The sequence below is a fragment of the Spodoptera frugiperda genome, chromosome 8 (assembly GCF_023101765.2).
Source record: "Spodoptera frugiperda isolate SF20-4 chromosome 8, AGI-APGP_CSIRO_Sfru_2.0, whole genome shotgun sequence".
NCBI classification, from domain to species: Eukaryota; Metazoa; Arthropoda; class Insecta; order Lepidoptera; family Noctuidae; genus Spodoptera; species Spodoptera frugiperda.
Window position 1 is genome coordinate 5519940 of NC_064219.1, and position 12793 is coordinate 5532732.

General features: G+C 36.8%; 1 protein-coding gene across 5 annotated transcripts in view; it reads right to left on the reverse strand.

Moving 5' to 3' along the window:
- Positions 1–12793, reverse strand: part of LOC118275465 (hemicentin-1) — an 84964-nt gene that overhangs the window by 18280 nt on the left and 53891 nt on the right. For all 5 annotated transcript variants that reach the window (XM_035593442.2, XM_035593440.2, XM_035593439.2 and 2 more), the window contains exons 6-8: positions 9012–9218; positions 6979–7124; positions 5353–5503 (exon numbers count right to left, since the gene is read on the reverse strand). In XM_035593442.2, the coding sequence (XP_035449335.2) occupies positions 5353–5503; positions 6979–7124; positions 9012–9218 (504 nt within the window). The remainder of the gene's footprint in view (positions 1–5352; positions 5504–6978; positions 7125–9011; positions 9219–12793) is intronic.

Sequence of the window (12793 nt, forward strand, 5' to 3'; positions counted from 1 at the left end):
TAAATCATGTTGTGATTGTTGTCACCGAGTATCTGCGGGTTACTCTGTAATCGCGGCTTAGGTAACGTGCCTAACTGTAGTGTAAACACTCCTTATACAGTACCTACGCAATATCAAGCGACCTATTTACCAACTTAATTCAAAAGTAGAATAATAAAAACGGGAAATGAAACATTTTACCTAAAGTATGAACGATTTATCATATTCAAGCGATAAAGTATTTCTTAGACATCTTTGGAAGTAACTTCTCATCCCAATTAACGGAGTCAAAGATATGACAACAAAAAGGATTTACCTGTTTAGTCAAGTTACTTTAATAACAACAACTTCAAAGGTTTACGTTTGTTTGTTAAATTGTATTGTTTTTCCAACGAAGTAATTTTTATTTTTATATGGTCAGGACAAAGGTTCGCCATTATTGTCGGTCTATTTCCGAGCTGTCTCTTCGGGAAGCGTTTTTACTCCAGGTGAACACTTATCTGAGGCAAGGAGCGGGCGTTGACACTTTATTGGCCATTAAAGACCTATAACGACGTCGCCCCGCGGCCGGAGGAAACGCCCGTTCTCCAAATAAACATTTACGATTCCTCCGTTTAAATTGTTGCCAAAACGATTCACGCCGTGAGCGGCGAATTCTCCCCGCTCTAAATGCGTTACGGTTCGCCGAGCAGAAGTAAATAGAATTTATTTATATTTGGAAATTAATTTCCTCTGTCGTAATAGAGTCAGCACGTTTCCTGGCTTTTCAAGATTTGACCGGCCCGTTGAGGAATTAGTGTCTTAATTGAGTGATCAGATTGTCCGCGGGGCTAACAAAAATGGTACGGCTGCGTGGCCACGCGCTGGCTTCATACGACCCGTTTACGCATAAACGAATTGACAAGTTATGTTCTACTATTAGAATGTAAACGCAGTGGCTACGTTAAGCCGGCTTAATCCCTTAGAGCGTTTTGCGATCCGGATCCTGTGGCGGGGCGGGGTTGGTCGTTCCCACTAGTCCGAATTAGTTTTTGGCGAGTCCTCAGCGGATGTTAAGTGTTGATGTTGTGTGCTCGCCGGCGCTAACAAGGTTTTAATTACGTTTTACTGAGTTTCTCATGTTGGCGCATACAAGCTTTTAATATTGTTAGATAGGTTGTTTGTTCCGAAATGTTGACAGGGCCTGTTACGTGTTAAATGAGTTGACTATATTACGCGCAGGGACCGTTTAAATAGATATATTTCGGGCTGTTACTAATTAGGGTTGTTAATTAAATAACGTTTATGTTTTGAGCGCGAGCTGAGCTTTGAGAATAAGGGCTTTCACAAGCAGATGAAACAGATATACTTAATTATTTAGTGTTGGTATTTCCGACCCTCATCAATTCATAATCCATTACGGGGGAGCGTCTAGTACCTTGTGTAATACCACAAGGACAAGGCTGGCGGTGTTACATCGATGTTGAGGCTAAACACGGCATGTCAACTGTAAGCAGAGCGGCAGACAAAGCCAAATTAATCCTTCAGACAGGAAGGTGTCGCCGTCGAGTCTACGGTGTCGGGTAAGCCATGCGTTTGTGAGTCCGCCTGCCGCAGTCTAAATTAGACGGAATTAGTTCCCAACAAGTTGGAAGCACAGGATAAACTGTCAGTGAGTAAAGTTCCGCCGGGGACGCATCGCATCGCCAAGTCCCCGGGCTGGCCGCGGGCTTTGTAGTGTCACGCCGGCTCACGGTAACCGACGCGTCAGATAACTACCAAGATAAGCACATTACATTAAGGATGTACGTACAAATGTACAAACAAACGTTACACGAACACGATTTAACGTCGTAAGTAACAAATCTGTTCTACTTTACGTACATAAGTAAACTGGGGTAGTTTTTAATGGGCGTCGCGTTTTCCTAAACATTTTCCCGCTGTGTTTCAGTCGAGATTTCTATTCATTGCGTTGGTTTATGGCTCTATTATAAAACTCGAGATTAGGGGCCGACGCGACGCGACGGTTAGATTTAAGAAGATAAAAAATATAAGTCTGATCATTAAATTGTTATTTCTGTAAACGTTGTTAGTACTTAATTACTTTATTTAAACATTACTTAAGGTTCTTGGGGAGAGATTTACGGTAGGTAAAAGATTTAAGCTTTAAGTTAAGGAAAATATGGTTGAAAACTAATTGTCTTTTAGTTTAACTGTTATATTAATGCTATCTATCTATTGATTAAATAAAATAGAGGTTATGCGATTCGATTTTATTTTCAATTCTAAATTACTGAACGTTCTTGTGGTTGATCTACTAAATAATAGCAATGACATCATGGCATGTTAATCTGATTTAGATTTTGACTTTAACTATTATGACCTACCTCACAATAGTACACTTTTGAGTACTAGTCGCAAAATTATTAAGCGTAGGTATAGTTATAGAATCTCCTTTTTTAGGGAGGAAAATCATTCAATGACTTCTCCGCCTTGGGTGAGGCGAGAGGGTTTCAGACTCCTACTGGTTACAAACCACCGTTCCTACTTTTGATTTTTAAGCCATAGAAAGGAATTGTTAAAAGTCTAAATCTACAATTACAACTTACATTCGGTAAACCAAAGAAAGAATAAATTAATCAATACACCATTCAAAAATAACTTAGCTACAACATAACAAAAACTTAAAATTAACAAACCAATTCTAATTAGCAAAATTTATCCTAATTCCAAAGCGTCAAACTTTGCTTGAGGTAAACTTTTCAGAGTGAAACAATGCTTCAATGATTTCACTTTGACGTTTGTCTTCATAACTGTAGGAAAGTAATAAATATTGAGGCTGTTGCTCTATTTCTCAATTTTACTAATTATTTATTAAGTGTCACCAACATAAATACAGTAATATGCAAAATATCTTAGGCTAATCTGTATTTACAATTATGGGCAACCACAGCATGCATATAATTTTAAGTTTACAATAATAATAAAAAGTTTTTTTTTGAAGGGGGAAAATCATCCAATGACTTCTCTTGCCAGAGCGAGGCGAGAGGGAGTGTCAGACTCTTACTGACTAAAAACTACCCCGTTCCTACTCCTGCTTGTCGAGCCGGAGCCCCGGTAAGTCCGCAGCTCCGGATCAGGAATTAGCCCTACTGGGCCCCATCTGAATCCCCATGAGTGGTAGGCGGTTTGAGAATCACAGTTAGGCCATTAAAAATGTTTATAACTCTACTATCTAATTGTTCATAACAAGATTGCTATCTGGTATAAAAGCACATCTAACAAAACTGATCTAAAATGAAGTGCGTTATCAAAATTTACATCCAGCTACAGAGAGTAACAAGAACAATTTGTTCAGATTTGATGGCATACGTATCATTAGGCCAAGCAAATGCTTAAGTAGCAATAATAATTAAACGCAACGACGTTGGATATGTGCAAACTGGTTATACAGAGCTCCTTTATAGCTTATTTTCCAGCCATATTCATTTAGGAAATGAGTTTTAACAAATTAAGGAGTAATGGTAATTGGGAACCGTAAGGAAGTGAACATGCTTCAGTTTAATTGGTGACTTATTAAAAGAATTTAAGGAGCATGGAAGAAGAGCAAGGTATAAAAATGTGACAGAATATACTAATCAAGCGATGGCAAACGAGTTTGGTGGTTTACAAACAAATCATAAAGCAAGTACAATAGATAATATAGAGAGGGGTGTCGTTTGTTGTGTTGCGTGCGTGAAGTGCCACGCATTATGTTAAAGGGAAATTCAGTTATGACATCTTCCCTTTGTATTTGCTTCATGGTTTAGATAAATGACAAAGGCCAGAGAAGTGAGTTGAAAGCTTATGTCAATATCTTATTAATGTTAATTTACGATCATGATTGAGTATATTTTGTCAAACTTATAAAATATTAGCACGAAGAAAGTCCTTAGAAGCTACAGTCCTTCGCTCATCTTTTGCAACAACTAGATCAGCTAGCATACAGTATAAGAATTCTAAACATTTTCTAAGTTATGCACTGTACACATTTTTATCTTTGCAAGGAAAATGTGGATTTATGCAAAGAATTACAACACATTCCATATTTTGAGACTATTTCCTTTGTGTTTAAACATTGCCATTCTTTCATCCCTATAAAGTGGAAACTCACAAAACTGGCGAAGTTTCCCCTCTGTATGTGAACTTCTCAACGTTGAACGTTAAAATAAAAGGAATAAGTATAGAAACAAATAAAAACTTGGCTCGACACTCGCAAATAAACGGATAGCACTATCAGAAACACCAAGTTTTGCTGCAAAAATGTCAAATAAATGACTTTATTTCATAGATTTGGATTTTAGAAAAGTAAGTAGGTACTTAATACTTTCCTGAGTGATAATTGCGTATATCTGTAAGTAATTTGGGCTACTAACCTTAAACTGTTCAACAATTTTTTATGATTTGTAATCCAAGAAAGTATTTTCCTGGTTAAACTAATAAGGACTTGTTTCACAATATCTGGATAGCCGCTATGTATCAGTTAACTTGGAGTTAAGAACGTAATTTTATGCATTATCTATCACATAAGTTTATCAGGTACTTATGTAATGAAGATGGTAAAACAGGCGCTAAATCTATTGTAATAGGCTCAATGCAATAGGTCTGTTTGTGCATTAATAGAGACAGATGTCAAATTAAATACAGTAAAATATAATATTTTTTTTATCAAATCCAACCAACTACAGAACACTATTACACTAGCGACGATAAGAACAAAATCCATTCACACAGATACGAGTGTAAATTAATATAATTGATTTATGAAAATGTCGTACCGTACGTAATATCATATAATGTGTATCATAGAGGCCAGAGCCGGATTAAGGGATTGGTGCGGCAAAACGCGTGGAACGAAAATGGACAGGAAAATGTGTCATTTGCTATGAAATCCCTCCATCAGGCTTGTGTATTAAGGATGCTATATGATGAGACAGTAAAAGAGAATACATTTCTCTCGCGGTCACACGCTTCTATAAGTTTGGATTGTAGCGAAATCACTAGTTTTTTTTTGGTAGATATTTTTGGAGAGTATTTGAAAATACCTACGGATTGTTACATAATTCATTTATAAAATAATACATAATGTTGTATATTATATCTTTTACTGCCTTGGAGAACACAGAAAAGATCGAACACAGAGACTCGTCATGTATTGGTAGATAAGAATAAAACACAAAGATATTGTAACGTATGTAAGTCCAACTTTGGTAATAGAATGAAAACTCTTCGACTTTAAGAATAGGGTTACATTTGCGGTGGCAATAATATAAATCACAGTACTCATATTCGGATGTTAGAAAAAATAAAACGAGTAATCCATAATCCTATGAAAAATATTCAACTAGTACTTACAAACGACATCAAGCTTGAACGAGTCTTCGAGACTCTGTCCAGGCAATGCGTTGTTGTCAGCTTGACACTTGAGCTGCACGCCGTCATCTTCAGGTAGAGGCATGAACTGGACCTGACTGCTCACCCACGTCTCGTTCATGGCTTCTATTATCTACGAACAAAATACAACATAAGTTATAATAATTTTTAGATGGTGATAACATATTTAAAGACCATTTTAATCAAATTCTCATGTTTGTTGTCTCTGAAATTATACCTTTTAATTATTATGTTATCGGCTTACTTACGTACCTGTTTGACGAGGAACTTGACTAGTTTCAAGCCATGCTAGAATAGAAGTTCATAGGTTTGAAATCAGTCGAGTTTCTCGTCAAACAGTTACGTGAGTAAGCCGATAACATAATAATGAATTAGTATGTCTCACGAAAGTTATAATAAAATTATACCTTGTTTCTTTTTAAATTATTACATAACAATACGCTCTATTTGATACGTTTGTTATCCCACAAATTCTAAGAGAGTACTAACTATTTGTGTGAATATTAATTACATTCTAGAGAATTTTGTGACTGAACATCAAACTGTATGAATCGATAGTTCTTAGAACAGTAGCTTCATAGAAATATTGGCTAATATGCCGTGACTCTGCCGTGCCTTGAATGCTCGTAGCATGTTGAGCCATCAGTCTCAGTTGTCACGAACATCTACAAAAGTCGGTACAGGTTGTTGTAAGCCCGTACTTCTGACAACTTGCATAACTTATAGAATAGGTACATTGTCCGGAATTGTTTATGAAAGTGCGCTGTTTAGGTATGATGGAAAAATCGACTGCCTCGTTGGTCCAGTGGTCGCAAGGTCGGACAAAAGTATTACTGGGCTTTTTTCGTACCCTGCCGTAATTTGCAGATACACCTCTACCTACACCTTCGGGGATAAAAGGCGTGAGATTGTTGATGGAAAAATTGGTTGGCATCAGTTCACCTTTGACAAAAGTATACGACAACGCCATTTGAAATAGAAATTGAATTGTCATCGTAATGGCAAATCACATGTTGATCAATGTGCTATGTTAATACTAACTCAAATATTCTGAAGATTATCAAAAACAAAACATGAGTAATTGCTTACTCGATGAACAACATAATCAATTCACTTACAAGAACCACCTCCAAAATATGTGACCCCAATTTTTCTATTACACGTGTAACACACCTAATATCAGTTACCTACGTAGTTACTGGAAAACCTAATTGATTTACGATAGGCAATTAGGTATCATCGGAGTATGCTTAGCAAAATATGAAAATGTATGTCACGTAAACAATATACATACATATCGTCACGCCTTTAATCCCCGAAGGGGTAGGCAGAGGTGCACATTATGGCACGTAATGCCACTGTGTACACCCACCCACTCTTCACAAGTTATGTTGTAAGTTCCATGTAATAGGTGGTGAGCTTATTGCCATATACCGGGCACATTTCCAGACTCCGTGCTACTACTGAGAAATTTTCGAAAAACCGAAAAAAACCCAGCAATACTTCACCTTAACCGGCAGTCGCACTTGCAACCACTCGGCCAACGAGGCAGTAAACAATATAGCTTTTACAAAAATTTGTGCTTACCTTTCCCCTTTTAAATTTTCTGTTATCCTTGTACCAGGTGAGTTGCGCCGGCGGCCGGCTGCCCTCCGACACGCACGTCAGGGTGACGTACCGTTCCGACGATAACGTTACCGGTTTACTTAATATCTCCACCAACGTCGGCCGCACTGCGAAAATTATTCACAGTTACAAATAAAAATATAAAATGTACGACGAGGTCGACTTTTTTACTCAGAGATACTATGTTAGGGACGTTTTCGGTTGAAATTTTGTGAATTTAGTATTTTAGTTGAACTCGGTTCACGGATAAAAGTTGTTGGAGATTTGTTGTTACTATATTTATTTTGATGTGTTGGAAGCTTTGTTTTGGAGATTACAACGTACCAGTTACGTGTGTTCCATATTTTCTAGTGCGTAGTTTGTATAAAATAGAGTATATATATTTGATGGGTCGATGTTTGGCCACCATCTCGCCTGGTGGTAAGTGATGATGCGGCCTACGATGGAGCACGTCTGCCCATAAGCAACCTATTCACTCGGGGCTTGAAGACACCCAAGTTATACGTATCAGGAAACACAGACTTCGATAAAGAATTCCACTCCTAAAGATTAAAAGGGAACCCAAGTTTATGGTAAATCACCTTATTTCTGTGTCAATGGAAATATGATATTTCATCGTTTTCTAATGCCTACGGAGTTCCTTTGAAATTCGTGTTGAAATAATAAATAGAAAATGTTGAAATCGTACGGTAATTTGTGTTCACGGAAGTGTTATTTGAACTCTCAATTCGAATCGAGTATAATTACTACTTGCCGGTCGCCGATTTCCAGTGAACTGTTGTAAAATTAAGTTAATTTCAGGTTGTTGTTTGGTAACAATATTAAATGGACTTTACATATAAAGTACGTAATCTCATTCATTTAATACTTATGAATCACTTTTACTATGAATACAACACGTGCGCGACAATATGGGACCCAAGCGAAGACATCACAGTAGAATAATTACGAAATAAATAGTAACAATTGTCGATATGTATGAAATATATTTAATTGCCATTTTATACTTATTGACGACATTATTAGTATTATACATTAATAATGTATAACAATTGTTTTGTTTTGTTATACATTCCACGTTTCTCTCTTATCGCGTAAGGGTACTTATTATCCAGACACAAATATTACAAACGACTATTTACGAACTTTTTGCATGAAACATGTATCAAAATCAGGCCCAGACAATTAAAAACAAACCAGTCTAGTCCTTCCATTTTATAACGACACAAAAAGCCTCTATGATAAGTTTGTACGATACCTAATGACGGCGGCCACACGCACGGCTAAACAAAGTAAGCATTTTCGTAATAAAATGTTGAACTTTTTCGTCTCTTGCTCCATAAAGCGGAGGCATGTAAAATTTTAATGGTCTGTGGTCGATGTGTTGACCACAGTACGTCATAACTTTATAAATTGTGGTCTCTGTTGATAGTGAGTCCAAGTAGATATATCCATTGTGTGCGGTTGGAACATTTCATATTTCCATGCAACTTTGTGGTGAGCACCTTCTAATATTAACTAAGCTTGACAACGTCAACGTTTGTCCAGCATGTTATTCATTCATATTGGTTACAATATTCTTGATTAAGTAATTATATTTCTGTTATTTTGTTTCTGTCTTTAATTTTCTAAAGTGACTCGTGTTTTATTATTCATTACAAGTCTTGTTAATGGTTTGATATGTATCAAAATATTTAGTTTTCTGTTTGTGAGAACCTGGTTCTCACAAACAGAAAACAATTGGTGTTTAGTTATAAATGACTTGTATACGTATAGTACAACAGTAACAAAGCTTTTTCTTATGATTTAGTTTAAAACTTTTACTCTTGTTGCCTATATAATGCTAGTGTGTACTAGTAGTAAGTAAGTATCTAAACATTTTTTCTTATCCGGTAATTCACTTTTTAACACATTTTCACAGGCTATATCATTAAGACAATGCAATTTGGACTATAAAAAGAGTGACATAAGTTAGATATTCAATTAATACTCACAGTTCATCTCTAATCTAACAGTCTTCTCCTGCGGGCTGACGAGGTTGGTGTTGGAGGCGCGACACCTGAAGGTCGTGTTCAGGTGGGTCCGCCTCACATGGGGCAGTTCTAACCGGTTCACCACCACGTGAGTGTCAGTCTTCTCACCAATGTATTGAGGTGCCGGAGTACCGTCTATCAGCCACATCACTGTGGGTGCTGGACGACCTGGTGGAAAAAGGTAGTTATTAAGTAAATGGAATATGACATAAATATGAATTAAGAGAAAAAATCCTGTTTTTTTTTGAGGGGGAAAATCATCCAATGTCTTCTCCCGTCTTGGGCGAGGCGAGAAGGAGTGTCAGACTCTTACTGACTAAAACCACCCCGTTCCTACTTCTGTTTTTCGAGCCGGAGCACCGGTTACCCGCTAGACAGTCCGCAACTAAGGATAAATCATTACGTACGTTGTTTTTTCTCGAATAGAAGGTTTTCCTTCTATTAACACTTTAGTGTTACATGATTTATTTACTTCTTCACACACGAGTTTCATGATGCTCCAATAATCAAAAACCAAAGTCAACCATGTAACTGCATATAACGTAAATGAATTTACTGGTTTTAAACCTCTGACTCGGTCTCTACTGATTAAGTCTCAATATAAGGTAAGAGACAGAGAGACGTAGATAGATATTTAATTTGTGAGGAATATGTAACTGATTCAATAAAATAAATTTCACAAAGTAAATAAAAAACTTCATACGCAGACCAAAATGCAGCTTGCACGGTTTATATGTGAAGTTGCATACGTACAGCGCAAAGGCAAGTTGTGTCGCAAACTTTGGAGTTCTGCCAGTGCGCCTCGGAGAATGGCTTGAGGACATATTTCTTGATCGTCCTATTACTTTTCATGACCAGTTATTAATAACTGGAGCACGCTTCACAACTTCACTGCGACTCAGTTTGTGTTTGTTTAAAAACGACTTTCGTATAAGCCGAGATTTAAGAAACAAAAATACGAGAAACATTTCTCGAGACAACCAGTTTTCTTTTCATATCATGAACTCGTAGTACCTACTATTAGGTACACCTTTTTTCAACAGCAGCTATTTACCTTTATGGCAATAATATTCATGAGGCTTTGAACCGAGGTAGCACTATTCAAAACTTCAGAATTACAGAATTTAATAGTAATATATTCAAACAAAGGCAAATCTAAAAGGTACTACATTTGTTACGATTCCAACGTGAACTTTGATATTATGAGAGCCTTAGATACCAATATAACATTCAAAGTATAGATATTTATGCTTCAGTGCGTCACTCGACGATGACTTTGTAATTGTTTCGTCAGAATCTTTAGTTGTACGAAGGCAGAATGTACGCCATTCAGGTCAATACTCCTGTAGGTCACTCAAGGTATTCGCAGCACGTGAGAACTAACTTAGCAAGTTTAACGAGACCTAGGTTCCACATCCCTAACTCTAGAAAGTTCTACTCGTAAATATGTGTTATGTGACAGCGTGCAGCGTAGCTACAAAGGTTAAAAATGCATCATAATGCGCCATGAAATACAAGTCGTGGAACTGTTGAGAGCTATCTCTTGGAATAGGAGTATTTTCTTTATGAGCGCAGTAACAATGCGCTTTTGACTACGATTGGAGAATATTTTACGGAAATCTTTTATGGATATAAAGAAGAATTGTACGTAAAGTATTCGGTGAAATGTTTCTCTCTTTTGAAATATGAAGTAACATTTTTTTTGTTTTTGCTAACATTTCTATGAAGATTAAATAGAGTTTTTATCTATTTGACTTGTGAAAGACAATGCAGAAGTAAGAACAAGTCCGTGCTATGAACAACTCTATTGCTCTCCCTTCTTAGTTCACCCAACAAAAGAAAAATAACCCATAAAAAGGCCAATAGATTATGGCCAGAAACAATGTAAAGGCGTCTGTCGTGGGGCGAGGCTTTGGCAGTAATTACGTTATCGTGGCGGCCGACCCCCGCCCTATTGATCATTCCACGTCACTTATTTCCAAAGTTACTTGTTCCTGAACTTCTTGGCCAGACCCTTCGGTAGCGGCACATTGAGATGTACTGACGGTAGAACCAAGGTATTGTGGTAATAAGGGTACGTAAACAAAAGAGCACAATGAGATTCCGAGGCTTTATTACTGTGTAGCTAAATTAAACGGTGAAACTTATATTGATTTTTTTGGGATGGAGCTTCGGCCCTGACTTTGTCTTCGGTTTAGTTGATTAGATGTCCATAAGACAGAATGGAATCTAGTTTTCTCAATGACATTTTTTTATCAACGAATGAAATAAATCTCCTGACGATTGTTTGGATATAAAGCTTTAGATAGTGACAACTTTAAACATTTTGTACTTGTTTTGGAAATTTGAATTTTTGCGAGTTAATAGAAAATATCTAAATAATACATTTCGTCACGCCTTTTTTCACCAAAGGGGAAGGCAGAGCCACGGTTGCTTATCGAGCTAAATTTTAGACTTCGTGTTATAACTGAAATATTTTGAAAAACCCAGATACACTTTGTCTGGCGCGGGAAACGAAACCGAGACCCATGCCTGGCAGTCGTACTAGCGAGCACTCGGCCAGAGTGAAGAGAGGCAGAGGCAGACAAAGAGTTAAGAGATAAGTAAATAAATATACGTAATACTAGTACATGTGTTGGTACTCTAAAATCTCTGGCATTACAGTCAGCCAATCGAAATTAGACCTTCTGACTTTAGTATCTCCTTTGATTTATGACCTTCTTTCTTTTCTCAGCGCCGTAAATGTTATGATAAAACTTTTTACTCGACCGATAAAAACGACTGCTCTTGTTTCCGCAAGGTGGGCATTTTATTTTAATTCCGCATATCCTTCCACAGACATCAATTGAAGGAGGATTCTACCGTACTCAGAGTCATTGAATGGTTACTTAACTCAGTCATTAGTAATTGTTTTCGGAACACAATCGTTACTAAGGAATAGTTTAAGTAATCCTTAAATGTCTCTGAGTACGACAGTTACTCAATAATAAAATGAATACTCATACTTTTAATATTAACGTAAGTTCAATTTCTCAGAAACGAAATATTGGCTATATTATTCAAAGATCTCAATTCTCAGAAAGACGCTTTCTAGTTTAACCAACCATAAACATGCAATTCTTTTCTTCTACTGAAGATTCTTCACTCATGTTGATACTAGCTACTTGCGCGCGATTTCACCCGCTGCGCAGCGTGTTTTATAGTCTATAACCTTCCTCGATAAATGGACTATCCGACAAAAAGTATAATTCAATTCGGACTAGTAGTTCCGTATATTAGCGCGTTCAAACAAACTAACTCTTCAGCTCTATATGTATATATATAAGATTACTCTTATATTACAAACGATGTACACAGCATATCTTGTGCCAATATAATATGATAAAAAATATAAAGAGTATGTTCGTAGTAGGAAAGATATGTAATACCGTTGTATGTACAATATATGTCTATTTATCTTACAAAGAAATATATATTCAGGCATTACATACTCGTAATAAAAGGCAAAGTAATAACAAAACTCCATTAGGGCAGCCATTTTGTGTGCTTATCTATTTGTTCGCACATTCGACCATGAAAATGATCTAGCAGAGTCGTTTTGGGCCGACACGGGATGACAACCCGCTAATCCCAAGGGCTATGCATAATTCCGTCTCGAAACATTAGGCGCTTCACAGGATTAACTGCGATTTATGTAAGATCATTTTCAACTCCGGATTGTATTTTGATAACATGTTGATATA